The sequence below is a fragment of the Coenobita brevimanus genome, chromosome 89 (assembly GCF_032717465.1).
Source record: "Coenobita brevimanus isolate Jiangsu-jjx chromosome 89, ASM3271746v2, whole genome shotgun sequence".
Lineage (NCBI taxonomy): Eukaryota > Metazoa > Arthropoda > Malacostraca > Decapoda > Coenobitidae > Coenobita > Coenobita brevimanus.
Window position 1 is genome coordinate 11150459 of NC_137042.1, and position 24281 is coordinate 11174739.

Below are 24281 nucleotides of genomic sequence, written 5' to 3' on the forward strand. Positions count from 1 at the left end.
TTTTTTTTTTTTTTTTTTTTTTTTTTTTTTTTTTTTATGTGAGGATGAAGGAACCAAAGGCCATGAGCCCGCAGTAACAGTTCCCTCCAAGAGAAAAACAAAATACAATATAGAGCCAAATTCAAGATCCGATCATTTTGAGATGCCTGGACACACTGCGTTTGAAAGACTGGAGATCATAGGCAGCAGGAAATACAGACAGAGGGAGACAGTTCCAGAGTTGGCCTATTGCATAAATGAAAGACTGGGAGTAACGGTTAATTCTTGCATTAGAGAGTTGGACAGAAAAAGGATGAGAGTCTGCTGCCAGACGGGTGCTACGCGCCCGTCGTAGAGGTGGAGGAATGCAAGCAGACAGTTCAGAGGAGCAGTGACCATTAAAGTAGCGATAGAAAAGAGATAAAGATGCAACAGTGCGGCGAAGAGACAGAGGTTGAAGGGAGTCAGTAAGAGGAGGAGAGTTAATGAGACGAAAAGCCTTTGACTCCACCCTATTGAGAAGAGCTGTATGAGGGGAGGCTCCCCACACATGAGAGTTGTACTCCACACAGGGGCGGATAAAACCCCTGTATAGAGTCAACAATTGCGCAGGGGTAAAGAAAGAGCGGAGTCGGCTTAGCACACCCAATCTCTTGGAAGCAGATTTTACAAGAGATGTAATATGATCTTTCCAAGATAAGTCCCGAGTAAATGAAACCCCAAGCATGTTCAAGGATGATGTAGGATTAAGCTGAATATTATTAAACATTAGTGGGTATACCTGTGGAAGATTCTGTCGGGTTGAAAGGTGTAAGAACTGAGTCTTAAATGCATTAAAGACAACCATATTATTTTTACCCCAGTCAGAGATACGAGCCAAGTCAGACATTAGGTGTGCCATAGCCTCATCCCTTGTTTGTTGAAGTAACTGTTGAGATGGGCGTTGCGGGAACCGAATGGAAAGGTGAAGGGTGGAGTCATCAGCGTATGAGTGGATAGGGTTAGATGTACAGCTTAGAAGATCATTGATGAATAAAAGGAAGAGAGTTGGTGATAGGACAGAGCCCTGAGGAACACCACTGTTGATAGATCTAGGAGAAGAACGATGGCCGTCTACAACAGCGGCTATAGAACGACCAGAAAGGAAGCTAGCGATGAAGGCACAGATAGAAGGATAGAAACCGTAGGAGGGCAGTTTGGAAATTAAAGATTTATGCCAGACTCGATCGAAAGCCTTTGAGATGTCAAGTGCAATGGCAAAGCTTTCGCCAAAGTCCCGAAAGGAGGATGACCAGGAGTCTGAAAGGTAGGTGAGAAGATCGCCAGTTGAGCGTCCCTGACGGAACCCATACTGACGATCGGAAAGAAGGTTGTGATAGGAAAGATGCCTTAAAATTTTTCTATTAAGAATTGACTCGAAAACTTTTGAAATACAGGACGTTAAAGCAATTGGACGATAGTTGGAGGGTTGGGAGTGGTCACCCTTCTTTGGGACTGGCTGAATGAGAGCAAACTTCCATCAAGAAGGAAAGGTACAAGTTGACAGACAAAGACGAAAGAGTTTGCCTAGGCAGGGTGTAAGCACAGAAGCACAGTTCTTGAGAACAACAGGAGGGACCCCATCAGGCCCATATGCCTTGTTAGTACTGAGGCCAGTGATGGCAGAAAATTATATACCTGATTTCCAGTCCTCTGGAACCCTTCCCTCTTCCCAAGCCAATCTACACAACTTCCATATCCACTCCACAACAAGCTCACCCCCATACCTAAGCATTTCACCAAACACTCCATCAATTCCTGGGGCCTTTCCCAACTTAATCTTCTTCATCGCTTCCACTACTTCCGCCCTACTGATCTCTTCCTCCCTCCTCTCATCTCTTCTTCTCCCAGCCATTCCCCAACAACTTATACTCGCACTGCTCTCACTATCTACATTCAACAAATCCTCAAAGTGCTCCTTCCATCTCCTCAATTTCTCTCTCTTCTCCACCAACAATCTATTATTCCTATCTTTCACTCCCCTACTATTTCCCATTTCACACTGTCTTACTATCTTTACCTCCTTCCAAAACAATTTCTTACTCTCCCTCCATTTCACACTCAGATTCCTCCCAAACTCTTCATCCACTTTCTTCTTACTCTCCTTCACCAGAGTCTTAACCTCTCTTCTCCTGCTCACATATACCTCTCTCTTCTCTCTCTCATCTTCTCCCCTACCTCTACTCGCAAACCATTCACTATATGCCTTCTTCTTTTGTTCCACAGCTCATAGCACCTCATCATTCCACCATGCTGTCCCTTGCACACCCTTGCATCTTCTCCTCACTCCACAAACTGCCTCACACGCTGCGCCTATCTCTTCCGTGAATATCTTACATACGTCTTCCACCACTTCCATCTGCTCTAGCTCATACCTTCCCAATCTTTCTTCCACTATGCTCTTATACTCTGTCATTTTCTCACTATCTTGCAATTTTTCCACTCTTCTCACAGGAGTTGCTTCCTCCAGTCTTCCCCTTTGTCTCTTCAACCACTTTCTTTGCAGCTCTACCTTGGCCATCACTAAGTGATGGTCCGAGACTCCATTCCCCCACCCTCTCCAAACTCTTGCATCCAACACTTGTCTTCTCATTCGCTCATCCACACACACGTGATCTATCATTGCCTTTCGTTCAACAAGTTCACCATCCATCCTCCCCATTACTCTCCATGTATACCAGTGGGTCATCTTATGACGAAAGTAGGTGTTGGCTATTGCCAACCCCTTACAAGCACAGATGTCCACCAAAGCACTTCCATTCCCATCTACGTCAGCTGGCACACCCCACTGACCAACCACTCCATCCACTCGTACATTCCCAACTTTGCCATTCATGTCTCCAATCAACAGCACTCTCTCGCTCCTCTCAAACTTGTCCATACACCCTTCTACTCCCGCCCAAAACTCATCTTTCACTCTTGCCACTCGGTCCTCTGTCAGGGCATACACATATACAATCGCCCACACTGGTATACCTACTTTCATCCTCAACGATACAATCCTTGCACTCACTGTTCCATACTCTCTTATATTCTCCTTCCACTTCTTGCTTATCATCAGACACACTCCCTCTCTTGCCCTCCCATTCTCGTTGACTCCCGCACATATACGTGACAGACCAAATAATGGTACGGTGCCAGATATTTGTGTTTATCCGTGTATTTTGACTTTGGACGCAGAGTGGAATCTGGATGGCCTTGACATCCATAACGTTTGTGTTAAAAACGTTCTCTTCCCTTACATGTAACTAATTTTTGGAACTAAATATCATTTGCAACCTTTGACATGACTCGTTTCGTTTCGTTTCGTTTTTAACCCCTACACCGCGGGCTTGTTTACCAATGACTTGCGTGTCCTGCGGGGTTATTTGGGCTCCGACAGACTCTCAAAAAATATTTGCAAAAATTCAGTTATTAGTCCCAGAATAATAAAATTACATATGCTTATGGCACATACCTTCAGCTTTCTCCAGGAATGATTGTTGAGCCTTCGTCGGTTACCGTAGGACTTGTGGAGACCTCTGAAGTAGGGTAACGAAGTCTCCACTTTACACTTCCCGACAACCCGTAATATGATTACCACAGCCAGATACAAACACTATAAACACTATTCTACAATTTTCAAGTAGTTTGGGATCCATACTAAAAAAAAAAAAACACTGTGAGAGCAATGGAAATTACAAGCGCGTCTGATCGTCGCACTGGCACTAGTTCGCTCTTGGTACTCTGTCATTTATTATTCATAAAACCCCTCACCCTTTATATTTCTATTACTATATAACACTTATATATATCTACAGTCTTTATCCATAAGTTTCCTTCAGCAGTATTAGTTTATTGTCACTGTAGGGATTCAATTTCTTTCAGTAAAATATGTAGCATTCACTTTCTCGTCCTGTATACTGGCATTGAGAGTGAATGTCACTTTCATCTTCACTCTCATAACTCATAGCATTCAGACATGCTAGAGTGAAACTTTCACTTTCATTACTCCTAGGGTATATACTCGTATTCTTATAATACTACTCATTTACATTTCTATTTACGTTCTCTATTTTATTTACGTTATTTACATTTCTATTTTATTTACACTGTGTTATGCAATGTCACTTGAAATAACTTATAAAACTATTTTCCATTGTTCACGTATATTTACATTCATTACTTTCACTTGCTGTTTACACATTATTTAGACATTATTTACAATTCCACTTGCACTGTTTTACTCAATAGAAAGATCGTAGTCATTCTTTTATCAATTGTCAGCCCTTTACCTCTTTCCACACGAGGTTTAGTAGGGGGTAAAGGTCACAGGGCCATTTGCATGGGGGTGAAAAAAGGCCTTGAAGTCAGCAAGAAGAAACATACGTACCCTCGCTTCGGAAGATGAGAGTAAACTGATAACGGAGGGCAGGGGTGGAGGCCTGCTTAGGGGTTATTCAGAGTTGCCAATATTAGTTCTTGAAACAGCTAAGTCTAGCACTGAAATGACTGGCAGGAAATCTAGACAATACATTATAAATTTGGTAGTTCCAGGTGAATGTAAATATCACTTAGGCTTCTCCCTTCCCTCCTTACATGTATATTTATTACGAAAATCGATTAGAGGCCTACTTAGGAGATATATATTCAGAGCTACCAATGTTAGATCTTGAAACAGCTTTGTCTAGCACTGAAATGATTGGCAGGAAATCTAGACAATACATTATAAATTAGGTAGTTCCAGGTGAATGTAAATATCACTTAGGGTTCTCCCTTCCCTCCTTACATGTATATTTATTACGAAAATAGATTATACGGCATATTTCAAGGGGAAAAAAACAGCGAAAATTAGCGAACGAGTGCACGTGAGGTGTTGTCAGGTGATAATTAGCCAATTCCAGGTGTATGGCACTCTCACTTACCTTATTTCTTTCTTGTATATATTGTTTGGTATAAGAATAGGACATAGGGCTTATTTCAATGGATGAAATCAGTGAAAAATTCCAGGGAAGATTTACTTAGCGTAGCACGGCCAGGCAGGCGAGAGGATAGGGTAATGGAGGGGGGGTAGGGAGGGGAGTCAAGAACGGGGAGAAATGGCTAAATTGTCAACAATGGATGGGAGTACAGATGAGATTAGGAGTGCTGACTAGTGTTGGACATTGGCAGTACTGATAGATGATACAAGCCCCCACTTGGAAGCCCGGGTGAATTCAAAATAACACAGAATCACAAAAGCGACGCCCCGCGGTATGATCCCTTGCTCCCAAGCGTCACGAAAGTGACGCCCCGCGGTTAAGGGGTTAAAGGCTCCAACATGCTTGCATGTGTCGGCCTTGGTCACCTAATGGCGGCTCTCCACACTGCACGATCCATTGCAGCCTCCCTGTTCAGTCCCTTAACCCTAAGGTCACACTTAATGACCTCGTCCCATGTCTTTCTCGGTCTACCCCTCATAACCCCACCCCCAGTATTAACACTTCTCACCTTCCTCACCCAATTATCATCCCCCATCCTCTCCACATGTCCAAACCACCTCAATCTACCTCTCCTCATCACAACACCAATACACTCCAGTCCCATCCTACCTCTCAACTCTTCCATTGTAAACCCAGCCCCTCTAGGCCTTGGACGCAGGGACGCACTGCACATCCACCTAATCATTGTCATTTCTGTACGTCTGAGCCGGCGAATGTCTTCCTCCTTCACTGCCCAGGTCTCACTGCCATACAGCATTACACTCCTAACACATGCTGCATACAAAGACCCCTTAGCACGTAGGGAGAGCCCTCTCAATGTCAGGAGAGGCAAGAGCTCCCTGAACTTCTTCCAACCACTTCTCACCCTAGCCACAGAGCTAGCTCCAGTCCCACCTCCAGCACACAACATGTCTCCCAAATAACAAAACTCTTCCACACACTCAAGAGATTCACCAGCAAGTTCAATCCTTTCACGTCTGACGATCTCCACCTGCTCACCCCGGCACGCCGTACACATAAAATCAGCATTATCTCGAAGTCTACCTCTGATACCACTACATCTCTTATGCACCCATTTATCACACACACTGCACAAGATGGAATTACTTCCCATGCCCTTGTGGCAAACTGCACATGGCCACTCTCCCTCGTCTTTGACAGTACCACCACCAACCCTAGATATCATCACTTTTGTTTTATCTGCATTTACCCTTAAACCCTTTTGCCCCATACCATCTCTCCACTTCCTAAACCTTTCCTCTGCCTCCCTTTCGTTCTCTGCAATCAACACCAAATCATCAGCATACAACAACTCCCACGGGAGTCCGTGTCTAAAGTTACGTGAAAGGGCTTCAAGTACCATGATAAACAACATGGGACTCAAGACTGACCCCTGATGCACACCAACATTTATGGAAAACTCATCACTCAAATCTCCATTCACTCTTACCTGGGTGTGAGCACCCACATACACAGCCATAACCACCCTAACCAGCCACTCCTCCAAGCCAAGCTTTCTCATTGCCCACTTCACCACCTCTCTAGGGACTCTGTCAAAGGCCTTTTCCAAATCAACAAAAACAAAATAAAGATCCCTTCTCCTACCAATATATTTTTCTGAAGCTGTCGAACAATGAACAGCCTATAGCATCAGTGGTCCCCCTACCTGGCATAAACCCAAACTGCATCTCATCAATATTCACTCTTTCTCTAATCATACCTTCTAAAACTCTCTCCATTCCCTTCATTATCTGATCTAAAAGCTTTATACCTCTATAATTTCCTCTTTCCAGGGCATCACCCTTCCCTTTATACACATTTACAATTACACTCTTCAGCCAATCATCTAGGACAACTGAACCCCTGTCCTGTAACCACTTTAGCCACTTCTTCCTCTTTTCCTCCATCGCTCTCAACTTCTTCATCCCACTATGCCATACATTTCTTCTTTGTTGTTACTCTTGCCACACCACCCACGCCTTTAGCATTTCTAACTAAGCAATCCCTACATGCCCACTGGCTGTCCAGATCCATTTCATTCCAATTCACTAACTCCTCCCCTACTCAGGTCCTGTATTCATCGGCCATTTCTTTGATTTTCAGCTTCTCAACTTCCAGTCTTTCTCCCTGACTGCTCCTCTCTCTCCTGATCCACCTCACTCCTCTCAGCTTCATTCCAGTCTCTCTCCCTGACTGCTCCTCTCTCTCCTGATCCACCTCACCCCTCTCAGCTTCATCTTGCATACCACAATCATATGATCTGACAGACCCCCACATCGTCCTCTCACAGGTGTTGTATCAGCAACCATTCCTGGCATCGACCTCTCTACAAGCACACAATCAATCATGCTTCTTTCAACACGATCCCCATTCCCTCTATACCACGTATATTTATGGCCTTCTTTGTGTTTGAAATACGAGTTACAAATGCACAACCTTCTCTCCTGATATATCCTTCAGATGTTTCCCTTAATCATTTTCTCCTGGTACTGTACTCCATTACAACCATTATGTTATCCTCAGGAAGTGCCTACTCTTCCATTCATATCACCCATTACGATCACTTTATAGTTCCTGGGAATTTCTCCCACTACTTTATCCAACTCATCCCAAACCTGCCTTTCTCTCTCTCACTCCTGTCCTCACACAATGCATATGCCACAAACAGTGCCACTTTCACCATCTCAAACTTGAACCTGACAAACATACACCTCAAGCTGACACATTTGCAGTCTCTCATTCTACTCTGCCACACCTCATTCATCAATAAAGCAACTTCTTCCTCGCATCTTCCTCGCCCATTCATGCCCGATCTTACAAATTTCACATCCTCCCACTCCTCCACTTCAAACCCTGTCTTCTTTGTTTCACACAATGCCATCACGGCATATCTTGCACTCTTGAACACATTCATCACTTCCACTCTCTTGCTCTCGTCATTCACACCTCTCACATCCCACACGCCGTGCAAATCTGACCATTTGGTTGGGGCCCTGGGCAGGTATTCGGCCCTCCAAGGCTCTCTGAAACAACTGCCATGACCAGTCACATTGGTATATTTCTCTCACAAGCCAGCCCTTGATGTCACCTCCTATCTAAAGCTTGTTATATGACACTGCTATACATGGTGTACTGCAGCATTATCTACCAAATATTAACTCCTTTACATCATACACTGAATGAAAGAAAATTGGCAAATAATTTGACCACCACTTCGCATTTCATTCTCCTTCCCCTACCTACCCTCCCTCCCCTCCCCCACCCCACCCCAGCACCAATGCTCATACCCCCACCCACCTTCCCTTCTCTCTCTCTGACCCCTCCCTCTCAGCTCCTCTTACCCCACTATGACTTGCCATGCACATAAGAGTCAGCCTGAGGCACGGGGTACCAGATGATACGTGATTATTTATGACCACGACTGTACCTGCTACAAATATGGATGCCCAACTGTACCCCTTTATCAGGTCAATACAAACTAAAAATCTCCCAGCATCTCTTAAGAACACTCAAAAATTTTGAAAGCTGGCACTTTCTAAAGAGCTTGATGGAATTTTGCCAGCGTTAAAGTTTTCAGGTTGTCCAAAATCTCCACTTCTTCCCTGATTCCCAAACAAATGAACAAAGACCTAAACAACAGATGCCACACAATGCCCTTACTGACCCCCAGCCTGGCACAGGAGAGCTAACTCAGTGTCCCAGGAATGTTGTACCTTCTTACGAACAACATGTTCATGGATTTTATACTAATGAATAATAGAATGTTGTTGGATGCGAATACTGTCACTAACCTCAATTCTGCTTCCTGCACAGACATGGACAGTGCAGTACAAATTCAACTGATACGGATAACTTTGAAAAGGTGATTCACTCTGTACCAACTCAATATTCATTTGAACCAGAAGTTGCTGTAGATCAAGCAGCAGCACACTGACCCAGGTAATGATTCTAGAAACCCCTTTAAGAAAACTAAGTACAGTACAGTAGTTCCTCAAGATCCTTTAAGGGTTGAGATCGTTACCCTGAAAGTGGTGTACTCTTATATATTCTTCTCCATCTCACTCTATGTCCTGGACTCAATCTTTTTGGAAGCAAAACTTTCAGAACTGATATTCAGTCACATTCCACCCCTAGATGAGACAAACATGCACAACAGCGAAATTCTCAGCGACACGAAGCTAGAACTCAGTCAAGCAAATCTCAACCAGTATCCAGCTACAATTACCCACCATATGTGAGCTGTATAAAGGGGTGGGGATCCTTCAGGATCTTGAGGCAGGAAGTAGCCTGATATGGTCTCTCCTGTCCCTGGACCTAGTATCCACTTGCATACATTCCAAGGAAAATTATGCATCTCTCCAGAGCTTTGAATCTTCCTTCAGCAACTTATAAGTCGGGGCATATTCAAACAGGGTCATACTCCAGTTTCTGTATCCTTCCTGTTCAGTCCTCAAGATGGATTCACAACTTATTATAGACCTGAGTGATCTGTGCAAAATTATTATAACACAACCATTTAAGATGGTGGATACTACAGTCAGTGTGTTTCCACCTCTCACTCACTCTCTCTCTCCCCCTTTCTTGTGTATGTATGTGTGTGTGTGTGTGTGTGTGTGTGTGTGTGTGTGTGTGTGTGTGTGTGTGTGTTTGTGTGTGTGTGTGTGTGTGTGCTTGTTTTTGTTAATTCATTTGTTTACAATTCTTGCATTCATCAATTTTAGTTACCAAATGGCAGCTCACCAGGTTGCTCAATCTCTAGCAGCCTCTCTAATCAGCCTCTTAACCCTGACAACACACTGTATGACATCATTCCAAGTCTTTTTTGATCTACCTCTCACAATGCCACCCCTATCATTAAAACTTCTCACCCTTTGCACCCAGTTGTCATCCTCCGTCCTCTCCACATTCCCAAACCATCTACACCTATCCCATTTCATCACAACATGAATACATTTAAGTCCCATCTTTCCTCTTAACTCTTCATTTGCAATCCTAAATGCCCAGGCCTGTCAGTAAAGGATGCAACAATCCATGCTGTGGGTCTACAGGTTCCAGTATCCACCAACAGAGGAACCAAAACCATTCACAGTACTTACTACACGTTCATAAAGCATGATCAGAGGCAAAGGGCCTCCATCTCTTCAATGGGTTAAGGAAGTTAATCCATCCATCCATCATCCAATCCTACCTTGCCCCATGAGGAGCATAGGAGCCCAGGGCTAAGCATGTTGGTCTTGACATTTAAGATGAGAGTGACCAGCCTCACTCATTCCTGAGTGGCAGTACGTGAGCAATAACCCCAACCCCAACCACCCCTTTGATATAAACCTTCACCGGTTCAATCCGATTGGAGCGCTGCAATTACCCACTAAACCACCAGGTGCCATAATTTGGTTATATGGTTACCATCCAGTGTAGTAAATGGTTTCCTGGTGTACAGGAAACCATTTGGCTTGTCACTCAGTGTAAAGTCGCCCATGGGCACAAATAGAGGAAAGAATGAAGGGAAAACAAAAGGGAGAGTGTAATGTCACCCGCAGGCAGAGGGATGAGGAAAGAATGAAGTAAAAAAAGACAGAAGAGGAAGCAAGAAAAGAAGGGAGGAGAGGAAAGGACAGACACCCAAGAGCAGAACTACATCGAGTGAGTGGATGGTGAGCTCCCCCACCTAAAGGAGGAGAGGAAAGGGCAGACACCCGAGAGCAGCACTACATCGAGTGAGTGGATGGTGAGTGCCCCCACCTACGGGAGGAAAGGAAAGGGCAGACACCCAAGAGCAGCTTTACATCGAGTGAGTCGATGGTGAGTGCCCCCACCGACCACTAATGACTTCATATTTACCTAAAGCTCCCCACTATCTATCAATGGGAACCTTTTCTGTGGTGTCCAGCTAATGAGGGAAGAAAAAAAAAATCTCTGGAAGGGTCAAGAACCTATTTTTCTTTTGCTGCAACAAAGACAGAATCACCCATACTAGTGCTGTCGTATTCAAGACATGGTGTTCTCCCTCCACCCAATGGTACCTCGTGTGAGTATGAAGCCTATAAATCAGGTCTTTCTTGCAGTTACATATGACACTCCCAATCCAGGGATACTGCCACATGGTGAGAACCACATAGATTACAAGGAGGTTCAAAGAGCAGACATTTCATCAGACATCCTGAAAAGTAGTTGCTGGGCTTTTATGGCACTGACTGGTCTGAGATTAGTCTCCTCATCCTCCTCTAAAACACCTGCAGTGGTCATGGTGGGGAAATGCCTTCCTTCCTAATTCTTTGGTCCAACAAAAATCTCTTTATTTGTTAATTTTTCAAATACAGCAGACCCTCATTTTACAACAAAATGGTATACAATGAATCACTTGTATGATGACCAAGAAGTTAGGACCCTTTTTTATATATACGATTGCATTTTCAATTATATGACCACTATAACCCTCTATGACATTTCACTGATCGATGTACAGTATGATCAATAGTTTTGTTTACTGTATAAGCTTACAGTCATTTGTTTGTTCCAAGATGGCCTCCGAACTTGGTCACTATCAGGTGTGTTAGTGTCAACGATGCAACAATAGTGTAGGTTTGATTTTTAAGCAGCAGTCAAAGTGAAGCAAAAACCAATTTATGTACATTAGAAATTCATTTTTAGACTTACCGGTACTAGTATTATCTATCTTTTTGTTGGGGGGGGGGCAGGGTAAGTAGCAAGTGAAAATGCATCATAACATTCATATCATTTATCAACGCTCCAGCATGCTTACAAGCGTTGGAGACCAGCCTTGGTCACCTAATGGGGACTCCTCACGCTGCTCAATCTCTGGCAGCCTTCCTATTCTGTCCCCTATCCCTAAGGTCACACACTATGACCTCCTCCAAGGTTTTTCTGGTCTGTCTCTAGCAACCCTACCCCCGATGTTCACACTTCTCACCTGAACCCAACTATCCTCCATCCTCTCAACATGCCCAAAGCATCTCTATCTACCCCTCCTTATCACAACACCAATACATTCAAGTCCAATCCTTCTTGTCCACACTTCAGTTGCAACAGGGCTTGCATTCAACGACGCACTACACATCCATCTGATCATTGTCATTTCTGTACGTTTAAGCCTACAAATATCCTCTTCCTTTACTGCCCAGGATTCACTACCATACAGTATTACACTCCTGACACATGCTGCATACAAACATCCCTTTAGCAAGAAGGGAGGGCCCTCTTAATATTAGGCAAGGCAACAGCTCTCTCAATTTCCCCCAACCACCCCTTACCTTAGCCATATACAGTAGAAGTCCCTTCTGAATCGCGAATCCCAGGGGACCGAGGGTCTTTAGGACTTTTTTTTTTTTTTTCCGGACTATTGGGAAGGCCCTTTGAAAACATCAGAAATATGTAAACGACCATTAAATAAACACTTAAAACAATGTTGATTATTGCTTTCCTCACTGGATATGCACAGAAGTATAGATGAATGGTTGCAGGCAGGTTTGTCTGAGGGATTGTCTAAGCTAGATAAACCCTTAGATAAAGCCCAGAAAACTCTGAACAATGCCCAGAAAAATTAAAAAAAATTCTCTCTGACAAATTCGGATTTCTGGATAATTGGTGGTTGATTGGAGAGCAGCATTCACTCAATGTAGTACTGCTCTCAGGTGTGCCCTTTCCTCTCCTCCACCCTTCTTTCCTTCCATCCTCTTTTGTCTTTCTCTTCTTCATTCCTTCCTCGTCCTTCTGCCTAAGGGAGACTTTACACTCCCACTTCTGTCTTTCTTTCCTTCATTCTTTCCTCTTCCTTCTGCCTGTGAGTGACTCTACACTGAGTGACAAGCCAAATGGTTTCCTGTACACCAGGAAACCATTTAATGCTGGGTAGTAACCATATAACCAAATGCTGGCACCTGGTGGTTTAGTGGGCAATTATGTTGCTCTAATCGGACTGAGCCAGTGAAGGTTTACATCCAAGGGTTGGTTGGGGTTTATTGCTCACGTAATGCCACTCAGGGATAAATGCGGCTGGCCACACTCATCTTAAATTGCAGGGCCAACTTGCCTAGCCCCGGGTTTCTACACTCCTCATGGGGCAACGTTGGATTGGATGATGAAAGAATGAATGGAATGGACTGGAGGACTTTTACTGTATCTAGTTCCAACCCCACCTCCAGCAAATGACATGTCCCCCAAATAACAAAATTTCCCCACACAATGAAGTGAAATAACTACCAATTCAGGTACATTGGAATCTTGTTTTATGGACTGTGTTAGGTGGCGACTTTTGGCCAAAACCATATCCCCACTGACTGTTATAACTGACTCAATATTACGATAAATTGTTATGCGGTAGATTTTATCATATACATCCTCTCATAAAATGAAAGCATGCTGTTTAACACCTTTTAAGTTACATGTGTTTTTGTAAAAGACTTTAACTATTTTTTCTTAAATGAAACTAAATCTTAAAACTAAAATTCATCATCATCATCGGAACTCCTTTCTCACCCTAGGTAAACTAAAAGTACAGTAAATAAACTCATCTACTCTCGCTTCCCTTTCCCTACACTTACTGAAGTCAACAATGAGTGTGTGAACCTTCCCCTCACGTTCTTCCACACTGCGTCCATACTGTTCTGTTTCTGCTCGTGATTTCTTCATGAAGCCATACTTTACTTCCTGCAAAGCAAATGTACATTAGAACAGAGAGAATTTAATATCATTTAAGTTCTTGAGATCATCTCTCATTGGAGGGCACTGAAGGCTGGATTGAAACAAGGATGTGTCATGTCTCCATGGTTGTTCAATCTGTAGGTGGATGGGCTTATAAAGGAGATACAAGGTAGGGCAGTGGATGCTGGAGCGGCCCTAGTGAGAGAGGGCAATGTTTGGAAACTCCCTGTACTATTGTTTGCAGATGATACTGTATTGTTAAGTGAAGACGAAGGAGAGCTGCAAGGCTTGGTGGATGAGTTTGGGAGAGTGTGTAAGAAATGTCATCTAAAGGTGAATATAAGGCAGAGTAAAGTTATGATCTTCGAGAGAAGTGAAGTCAGTGAATGTACAGTAAGACTGGATGGGGAGGAAATTGGAAAATGTGAGTGCATTTAAGTACTTGGGTAGTGTTATGAGTAAGGATGGAAGTTTAGAGGGTGAAGTGCTTGAATGGGTACAACAAGGAAGAAAGGTTGCTAGTTCCTTGAAAGCAGTGATACGAAACTGGGAAGTGAGCATGGAAGCGAAAAAGCTACTACATAACAGTATTGTGATACCAATTCTAACGTATGGAAGTGAAGCTTGGACCCCGTTGGAGGGACAAAAGTCGAGAGTGACAACAGTGGAAATGAGTTATTTGAGAGGAGCATGTGGAGTCACATGGAGAGACAGACTGACAAATAAGGAAGTGAAGGAGCATTGTGGTGTGGATGTAGATGTGATAGGAAGTGTTAGGAGAAACACACTGAGGTGGTTTGGCCAAGTGGAGAGGATGAGAGTGAGAGACTGATGAGGATAGTGTATGTGAGAGAGGTAGAAGGGGGGAGGGGGTGGGGAAGGCCAAGGATGAGATGGAGGGATGGAGTGGAGAGGTATATGACCGAGGGGGATGTGAGCTGGAAGCAAGGCAATGAAATGGCAGGGGACAGGGCAACATGGAGGTGATTTGTTTGTGGCCACCCCTTATGGGATTAAAGCATCTGGGAATAAACAAACAGACAGACAGACAGATAAATAAATCATCTCATTCAAATGAAAGCAGAAAACTAATCATTGTTACCATTTATCTTTTTCATTATCCAGGTTACTAAATTCATTGTTAGCTTCCTGTATAGTAATATCCTTTATAGCATATAATATACACTTACTGTATACAGCTACCGCAAATTGACTTAGGACCTCCCCCCACAAGGTATTAAAAAACACAGAAATCATAGTATATCACAATGTTTGTTCATGAAATGCCATTCATTAATATGAAATCATGTTTCCCTTGTTTTCAGGACCAGTTGGATGCATTTGGGCATGGAATCACTTCAATCTCTAATGTAATTTAAGGACATTTCTTTGCACCAAACATTTGTCAGTTCAGTCTTGAGGTTATCCAGATTGGTGTTTTCTTCTCTACCATGATTTTCTTCAACTTTGCCCAGCAGTTTTCTATCAGAGTTAGATCCGGACTGTTGCCAGGCCAGTCGAGGACCTCAATCCGATTATCCTGAAGCCACTTTGTCACCTTTCTTAACTTGTGACATGAAGCTGAATTGTGCATGGAAAAGTCGCACCCACGAATAGCAAAAAAGTTTAACAAACAATCTTTCAGAACTTGAATGTACCAGCCACCATTCATCATCAAGTTCTTAGGAAGAAAGTAGAAGCCTCCCCTTCCCATTTCACCTGAGAAATAACCCCATACCATTACTGATTGTGGGTGCTTAACAGTCGGCATCGTGTAAGCAGGGTCATACTGACTACAGGAGGCAGGACAACGAACCTTGGCAGAACGCACCTGAAACACCTGAAATGTGCTTTCATCGGAAAACATAACTTTTCTCCACTCATCCGATGTCCAGTGTGCATACTTCTTGGCAAACTGAATGCGCTGCTTCTTCATGCAGTCAGTGAGAAGTGATTTCTTGGCTGTGGTGCAGCTTGGCAAACCCAGCTCCTTCTGCAAGTGGTGTTGGATAATTCGAACTGAGACGTCTTGTAACAGCTGGGGATGCAATCTCTCCAATTCTGCTGTTGTCAGTCGAGGATTCTTGATTACTTCCCTCTTCAGAAGCGTATCTGTACCTCTGGAAATCGTCCTCTTCTTTCCACCACCATGCTTGTGCCCTGGTACAACATGAGGTGGCAGGCCATGCTGCAGCAAGAATCTTCACGATGGTCGACTTTGCACGTCCAGTACTTTCACAAATCGTGTTGACAGGGACATTATCTTGCCTCCATGCAATGATACGGACCCTCTCATCCCTTGAGCAGTATTTTCCAGGCATGACAACTCGACTCTAGGAAAATAACAGGGCAAACAGTAATACGTACGAAAAAAGAGGGAGGTGCAAGCTCAGGGTGACTGGAACATATACTCCCACTCTCGTTTCTGGGCAAGCACTGATGTGTAAGAGTGTTTCACCACCTCCCGCCAACACCAGAGGAGTTGCCAGTTACTTCGTGCCCCAAAAATTCACTTGGTAGAGATGGAAACACAAAGCGAAGACAGACACCTCTCCCATAGCAATTCTGTGTGTGTAGGTCCTAAGTCAATTCGCGGTGGGTGTAATATACATATACTGTATGCCCTGATATCCAACGCATCGATAACCAACAATTTGCTACACCGAACATAAAGAAATTGGGGAACATTCCCAAAATCTGAACAGCCATTAATTCGCTAGTCGGAACACTCCGCCACTCCCTGGATTTGAAACGCACGTGCCCAAGCACAGATGTGGTGGTTTACATGGCTCTCCTCGTCTTCCCTCCATCCCCTTGTTTCTCCATTTGTCCCCAATGTGAGGGGAAGAGAAAACAATGGGGGAAGGAGAGGCTAGGGAGGAAGGGAATGAAAGAGAATATGAGAAGAGGGTAGGAGGGAAGATAAAGTGTGAGAAGCAGAGGGAATGAAATAAGACAAAGGGACGGAAGAAAAGGCTACTGGGGGAGGGAGAACGGTGTCACGAATCAAATTCGCGACATTTCCCTTTTGTGAGAAGCCACGAACTATTAGTGGAAAACTCACTGTTTATCGTTCAGTTAACCGCTCATTCGGATGGAAGCTTTGTCAAATCAATTTTTCAGTGTCATACGTGATCGTCTTTGTGTGAGACATTAGCGCTTCCGCTGAGCGATTTGTTTTGGGCACGTTTCGCTCACTCGACCGTTAAAAAAATGCGGCCTACTGCTTCCCTTCTTTCCCACGACTTATTCAGTCGAGTGTTTGTTGTGACGGAGAGAGGTCCTGTGCTCCAGAAGTGTGAGAGGTCAGCTAGCACCCAAGCTCCACTAGTACAGTTGTCCAGTGCTCCCACCCTTAGTTCAGCTTTGGGTGATACGCAGCATTCATCAACCAGTATTTCCTTTTTTGTATTATCCTAGTTTTAAGAGCTTAGTTAAGGTGTTTTTCCTAGGCGTAAGGATTTAGCTCTTGAGTGAGTGAGTGCGATCTCATTAATCTGATTTTGAATTGTAACATTAAATTTATTTTTGTAATCAATAAATTTAACAGTTCTTTTCCCTGAGCTTAATGTGATGTAAACTCTTGTTTCATTTCTCCACAGTTAAGCTTATTTTCCATATAGCTCCTAGCATGCATAAACGTTTTGCTATTCATAACGGGTACTTAGGCCAGTCTTGTATTAAACTTAAAATCCATTGTGCCTCCTAGGAGTTAGGCATCAGCAAGAACCTGATACTATTGTTAGTGTTAGTTATTTATTGTCAGGGGTGAAGTAACTTTCTCCAGAGGCTACAGTACTAATAAACAGCAATTGAGTAATTAGTCTCTGCTGTGTACTATCGAGAAAGTTTATAAATTCTCATTCTTAGAGAATCGTTGCTTGATTTAGCAAGACAATCATTGTCCCTGCTCTTTAATATTATTGAATATTATTATCAATTAAATAATATTTAGCAATCATTTTAAAAACCCGTGATATTTTAAAAACCCCGTGACAATTGGCGACCTCATTCCAGGATATTAACTCCTAGCTCTAAAGCTATTCACGAGATAGTGCTCACTCGTTCATATTTAGGTATTTATAATTAAAGTTTATGGGCACAAGTTTACTGGTGTTTACCGTTAATTTAGCAAGTGAATTTTTGCTTTATTAATTCACAGAGTACTTAACTCTATTTAGTACTTTATTCTTGGTAACGCCAGACGATTTTATTCGCTCCTGGGTACCCGCCGTACCCATTGTGTTATTGAGTCTTCCCAGTTATTTGCATTTTTGCTTTATTCCTTTCCAGTTAACTAGATAAGACTGGTCACCACTAGCTTGTGTCTGTATTCTTTACTTGTGTCATTAGCATTCATTTGCGAAGCAGTCAGTACTCAGTTTCGTTTGCTTAATAAATTAGCGCCATGGCTACTACTGTATTTTTACAGGAAGCCAAAGAAATGGGTCTTTCGGACCCAACCGAAAGTAAAGAGTATATACTCTCACGGCATAATCAGGAGCAGCAACGCGAGAATGATGCCCGTGAAGAGCGTAAGATTCAGCGCGAATATGAGCGAGAACAGCGTGCATATGAACAAGAGCAGCGTGAGAAAGAGCGCGAATACGAGTGTGAACAACATGAACGCGAGCGGGAACAACGGGAATACGAGCGGGAGCAACGAGAACACGAACATGCCGAGCGAGAAGCGCGCGAAAAACATGAACTTGAAGTGCTGAAGCTCAAGCGAGATTCCTTGGCTTCAGACACGTCTGGTGCAGTTGGTCCAAGCTCCACGAGCATTCTCCCTGCACATGTCCTGGCGACCCCACGCATCAAGCTTCCTTCATACAAGGAAAGCAAGCGAATCGAGCCGTACATAGCTCGTTTTGAGGACATGGCAGACATGTATCAACTGGATGAGGCAGCTAAGCGGCTTCAGTTTCTTAGCCTATTTGAGGGCCCTGCCCTCGATATTCTCCACAGAATTCGTGGAGACAATCTCACATATGAGATGATGAAAGCTGCACTCATTAAGGCGTATGGTCTCACAGTAGACGACGCCAAAGTTCAGTTCATGCGAGCTCGTCTCCAAGACAAGGAGACAGCTGTTCAGTTCCTTGATCGTCTCACAGCTTACTTAAATGAGTGGATGGAGAAAGATGAAACTCCTTCCACGCGTGAGGGGATAATTGACCTTATGCTGTGTACACAGCTAGAGAGGTCGTGGCCTTCTGAGCTCATAGCACAGCTTAAGATCTGCCAGGTGAAAGATGCCAGCCAAATGGCAGAAAAGGCTGACGCATTCTTTACTGCATATGGGTATCAAACTCATAAGCAGAACACCTGGAACAGAAAACCTGATAAATCTGGGAAATCATCTCAGACTGAATCCCAGCACCAAGGCCGTTCTCAGAGTAATGGCCAAGGTCCAAGCAAACCGCAGAAGGACCAGGGGCAAAATACACAGCAGCCTGCTTGGAAGCGGTACAACAAGCACCCCAACCAGCAGCAGTTCCCCAAGCAGCAGCAGCAGCAATACAAGGACAAGCCACGTAACCCTCAGTCAGGTCAATTAGTGTATCGGAGGCCGGAGGCAAATGCAGCCTTCATTCAACAAGTACCCGGTGGTGCCATCTCTACCAGTACAGGTACTTCCCAACAGTTCACGAGTCCCCCTCCGACCATGAACTCTCCTCAGGCACCTAGTTCCCAGGGCGCCACGTTTGCTGCATCGGTTGTTCCCCATGAATGACTGGCTGCTACCTCCTCAGACCCTTCCACCAGCAACACTGCCTTTCTTGTTCAGCCAGGGTCTGTGGGAGGTGTTTCTGTAAATGTCCTGAGGGACAATGGTTCCTCAGGTTGCTCTGTTAAGCAGAGTTTAGTTCGGCCAGATGAGTATACAGGTCGACAGATCCAAGTTAGACTTATTGATGGATCAGTGAGATTGTTCCCTGAGGCACGTATCCAGGTGGCATCTCCATTTTTCACTGGCCTGACAGCTGCAGCTGTCATGCCAGAACCTTTATTTGACCTCATATTAGGCAACATACCTGGCATCAAAAATAGTTGCGCCGTAGATGTTGCTACTCAGACTTCGGCTGCTGCGGTAACACGAGCCATGGCCAAGGCTCCAAATCGCGTCACTCCATTGACCGTCGCAACGCCGCAAGATCTGATTCGTAGTCAAGATGTTGTCCAAGAGCAACAGACTGACTCGACACTTGCCTCAGTGCGCAAGAAGCTGGAGGGTAAAGTGATCAAGTATTCACGGGGAGGACAAGCCAGGTTCCTTCGTAAGCGAGGACGACTGTACCGTGAGTCACAGACACCCCAGGGTGAGGTTTGACTGCAGTTTGTCGTTCCTGCAAAGTATCGCCGAGCAGTGTTTGAATTAGGTCACTGTTCAGCGATGGGAGGTCACATGGGTCAAAAGAGGACCTCTGACCGCATCCATGCTGACTTTTTCTGGCCAGGAATGGGACGGGAAATAACGAGGCTCGTACGTTCCTGTGATGTGTGTCAGCGTACCACTGACCGGGGACGTGTCCGTCCTGCGCCATTGAAGCCAATGCCCATAATCTCTGAACTGTTCGAGAGAGTTGCAGTTGACATAGTTGGGCCAATCTCCCCTGGGGCTAGTGATGGATCAAAGTATATCCTCACTATTGTTGATTTCAGCACACGGTGGCCTGAAGCCGTGGCCCTTAAGAATATAGAGGCCGTCACTGTTGCTGAGGCATTAATTGAAGTGTTCTGTCATGTAGGTATCCCTAAGGAGGTCTTAAGTGACCGGGGTTCGCAGTTCACTTCAGCAATGATGAACAAAGCGTTCAGGTTGCTGTCCATCTGAGGCTTACGAACTACACCGTATCATCCCATGTGTAACGGGTTGTGTGAGAGGTTCAATGGAACTCTCAAGAAGATGTTGAGGCGCATGACCGCCGAACAGCCAAAGGAATGGCCGCGGTTCATTGCTCCTCTTCTATTTGCTTAACGAGAAGCCCCACAGCATTCATTGAAATTCTCACCCTTTGAACTGGTGTATGGGAGGTCGGTCCGGGGCCCACTTCAAGTCCTTCGTGAGTTATGGGACGATGAAGAACCCGACCCTGAAGTCAAGACCACCTACACCTATGTCCTTGATTTGGCTGACCGCCTCCAGTCGACGTGCGAGTTAGCTAAGGAAGAACTGATCAAGGCGCGTGAAGTTCAAAAGGCTTATTACGATAAGAAGGCAAAGCTTCGGAAGTTTAGTCCAGGCGATAAATGCTTGGTATTACTCCCCACTGCCCAGAACAAGTTGTTGGCGCAGTGGAAGGGTCCATTCGATATAGTAGAGCGCATTTCAGACCTCAACTACATAATACAGATGGGGAATCTTCGTAAAAGGTTCCACATTAACATGTTGAAGGCTTATCATGAGTCAGACCCCGAGGAGACTGGCCTATGAGTAGCTGATGATAGTGACCAGCCACTGGAAGAAACCGGGGCAGCTGCGGTGATCCCAGCTGATGACCATGATGACGAGCCCTTAACCGCTTAGTCCCATCAGGAAGAGACTGTCGGAGATGTTTTACTTAACCCTGACTTAGCAGTAGAAGACCAAAATGCCTTATGGTCACTGCTCTGTCAGTATGCTGATGTCTTCTCAGACCAACCTAGACTTGCAAAGGTTGCGTGTCATAAAATTGAGTTGACCAGCAATGCTCCTATAAAGGTTAAGTCATATCCGATTCCCATGCGACTACAGGGTGCAGTAGATAAGGAAATTGCTGACATGGAGACTGCAGGCACTATCGAAAAGTCCTCATCTCCTTACTGTAGTCCGATGGTAGTAGTCCGCAAGAAAGATAGTGGAGTCAGGATTTGTGGCGACTATAGAAGGCTCAATGCAATCACCAAAGTGGATGCTGAGCCAATGGGTGACCATATTGCCATCTTCTCCAAGCTGGCAGGGTCACGATATTTCACAAAGCTCGACCTAGCGAAAGGATTCTTCCAGATTCCCCTTCATCCTGAGAGTCGTCAGTTCACTGCCTTTGCTACTCCTAGGGGGTTGTACCAGTATAAAGTCCTCCCATTTGGACTTACCAATTCCCCAGCAGTATTCAATCGTGCCATGAGACAAGTGCTCCATGGTATTGTAGGAGTAGAGATGTTCGTTGACGATGTCCTCGTTCATTCCGCCACATTGGAGGAGCACCTCAGACTCTTGGAAATTGTCTTCAGCAGACTCCAGAGTTTCAACATGACTGTGAAGCCTAGCAAATGCAAGATTGCTCACAGTTAGGTGGAGTTCCTCGGTCATATTGTTGGCAACAATCACTGCAGGTGTCAGGGTGACAAGATCAGGAAGGTTAGAGAAGCCCCGAGACCCGTGACCAAGAAACAGGTTAGGGCATTTCTTGGCCTAGTGGGATATTATAGGAGTTTTATCCCCAACTTTGCTCTCATTGCCCAACCGTTGTATGAAGTGCTACGGAAATATGCTCCAAACACCATTGAATGGGGAGAAGCGCAAAAGAGATCTTTTGCCCCCCTCAAGAATATGTTGTGCAAGGAGCCTATCTTGCAGTTGCCTGATTCCAGCAAACCTTTCATACTGCGCACTGATGCTTCACAAGATGGAGTAGGTGCCGTATTGATGCAGGAATCGGAAGGTGGAATCTTCCCAGTGGCATACCACAGCCGTAGGCTAAAACCCGCCGAGAGGAATTACAGTACTGTTGAGAAGGAACTCCTGGCTGTGGTTGATGGTGTTAAAAAATATTATTATTATTTATTTGGGGCATCATTTGTTCTGGAAACTGACCATATGCCACTCACTAGTCTTAGCATGACCAAGACAGCTAATGCAAGATTGACACGCTGGACACTGTATTTACAGCAGTTTAACCTTGTTGTGAGATACATCAAGGGAAGTGATAACGTAGGTGCAGACCTGATGTCTCGCCTGCTAACTGCTGACTAACATGGGCAGTTGTTGTATGCTGGGTTCCGTGATAGGCATCCTTAGAGATTTGAATAATCCAAGGACCAGCCTGGTTCCCAGTCAAAAGTGTAGACCTGACGTCTCACTTGTTGGCCCCACAGGACACATTATGTCCAGGGCCTGTACATACACGTGTACTGTAGGTTAAGGGGGAAGTGAGAACTCTGCAGAGGCAACTTGAGGCTATGGAAGACCCGAGTTTGCACAAGGATTCTCAGCTCCCCGATACTAATATAAGTACTGTAGGTTAAGGGGGAAGTTCGAGAGAGAACTCCGCAGAGGCGACTTGAGGCTATGGAAGACCCGAGTTTGCACAAGGATTCTCAGCTTTCCGATATTAATATAATTACTGTAGGTTAAGGCACAGGTTGAGGACCCGTGTGCAGTTCGAGGCTATGGAAGACCCGAGTTTGCACAAGGATTCTCAACTTGCCGACCATAATCGTGTGCTATAATTAATGGCGACCTCAAATGTACGTCGTAGCACTGACTGGTAGGCAGAGAGAGTAATTGTAACATAATAAAATTTTGTCTCACTAACACTTTTGATGCTCCACCTCAATTGATTTTGCAGGTACAGCAATGGGTGTAGCAGTTTTGCTGTGCGGGCCAGCTGATCGTCTACCGCACGCTGCCGCCTCTTCTCCTCTGCCTTCGTCGTCGCCATGTTATTATTTACTATGTCATTTTACACGTAGGTACAGTTACACTACAACTGTCACACCTACACCGTGTATTACATACACCACGCTACACAACAATTAGTTGTCAGTGTAAATGTAGCGACTTTTCGCTCAGTTTGACCTAGTACAGGATTTTCACCGTCGTCACGGAGTTTTTCCCTCAAGCTTGCTTCTATTAACGTAAATACGAGGTTTTTTCGCTCACTGGCGACTGCGACTTTCTCCTGTAGCAGGATAGCACACACACCACAGTGTGAATCTTGTGTGAATGAGTTAGGATGTGTACATATATATATATATCCACAAATTTTTTCCCATAAAGAAAAAATTTAATTTTGTAGGGGTGTAATGTCACGCATCAAATTCGCGACATTTCCCTTTTGTGAGAAGCCACGAACTATTAGTGGAAAACTCACTGTTTATCGTTCAGTTAACCGCTCATTCGGACGGAAGCTTTGTCAAATCAATTTTTCAGTGTCATACGTGATCGTCTTTGTGTGAGACATTAGCGCTTCCGCTGAGCGATTTGTTTTGGGCACGTTTCGCTCACTCGACCATTAAAAAAATGCGGCCTACTGCTTCCCTTCTTTCCCACGACTTATTCAGTCGAGTGTTTGTTGTGACGGAGAGAGGTCCTGTGCTCCAGAAGTGTGAGAGGTCAGCTAGCACCCAAGCTCCACTAGTACAGTTGTCCAGTGCTCCCACCCTTAGTTCAGCTTTGGGTGATACGCAGCATTCATCGACCAGTATTTCCTTTTTTGTATTATCCTAGTTTTAAGAGCTTAGTTAAGGTGTTTTTCCTAGGCGTAAGGATTTAGCTCTTGAGTGAGTGAGTGCGATCTCATTAATCTGATTTTGAATTGTAACGTTAAATTCATTTTTGTAATCAATAAATTTAACAGTTCTTTTCCCTGAGCTTAATGTAATGTAAACTCTTGTTTCATTTCTCCACAGTTAAGCTTATTTTCCATATAGCTC

General features: G+C 44.4%; 1 protein-coding gene across 1 annotated transcript in view; it reads right to left on the bottom strand.

Moving 5' to 3' along the window:
• LOC145411364 (uncharacterized) overlaps positions 1-24281 on the bottom strand; it is a 148893-nt gene that overhangs the window by 23870 nt on the left and 100742 nt on the right. The window contains exon 7 of the mRNA XM_080281392.1: positions 13541-13646. Coding sequence (XP_080137518.1) covers positions 13541-13646 — 106 coding nt within the window. The remainder of the gene's footprint in view (positions 1-13540; positions 13647-24281) is intronic.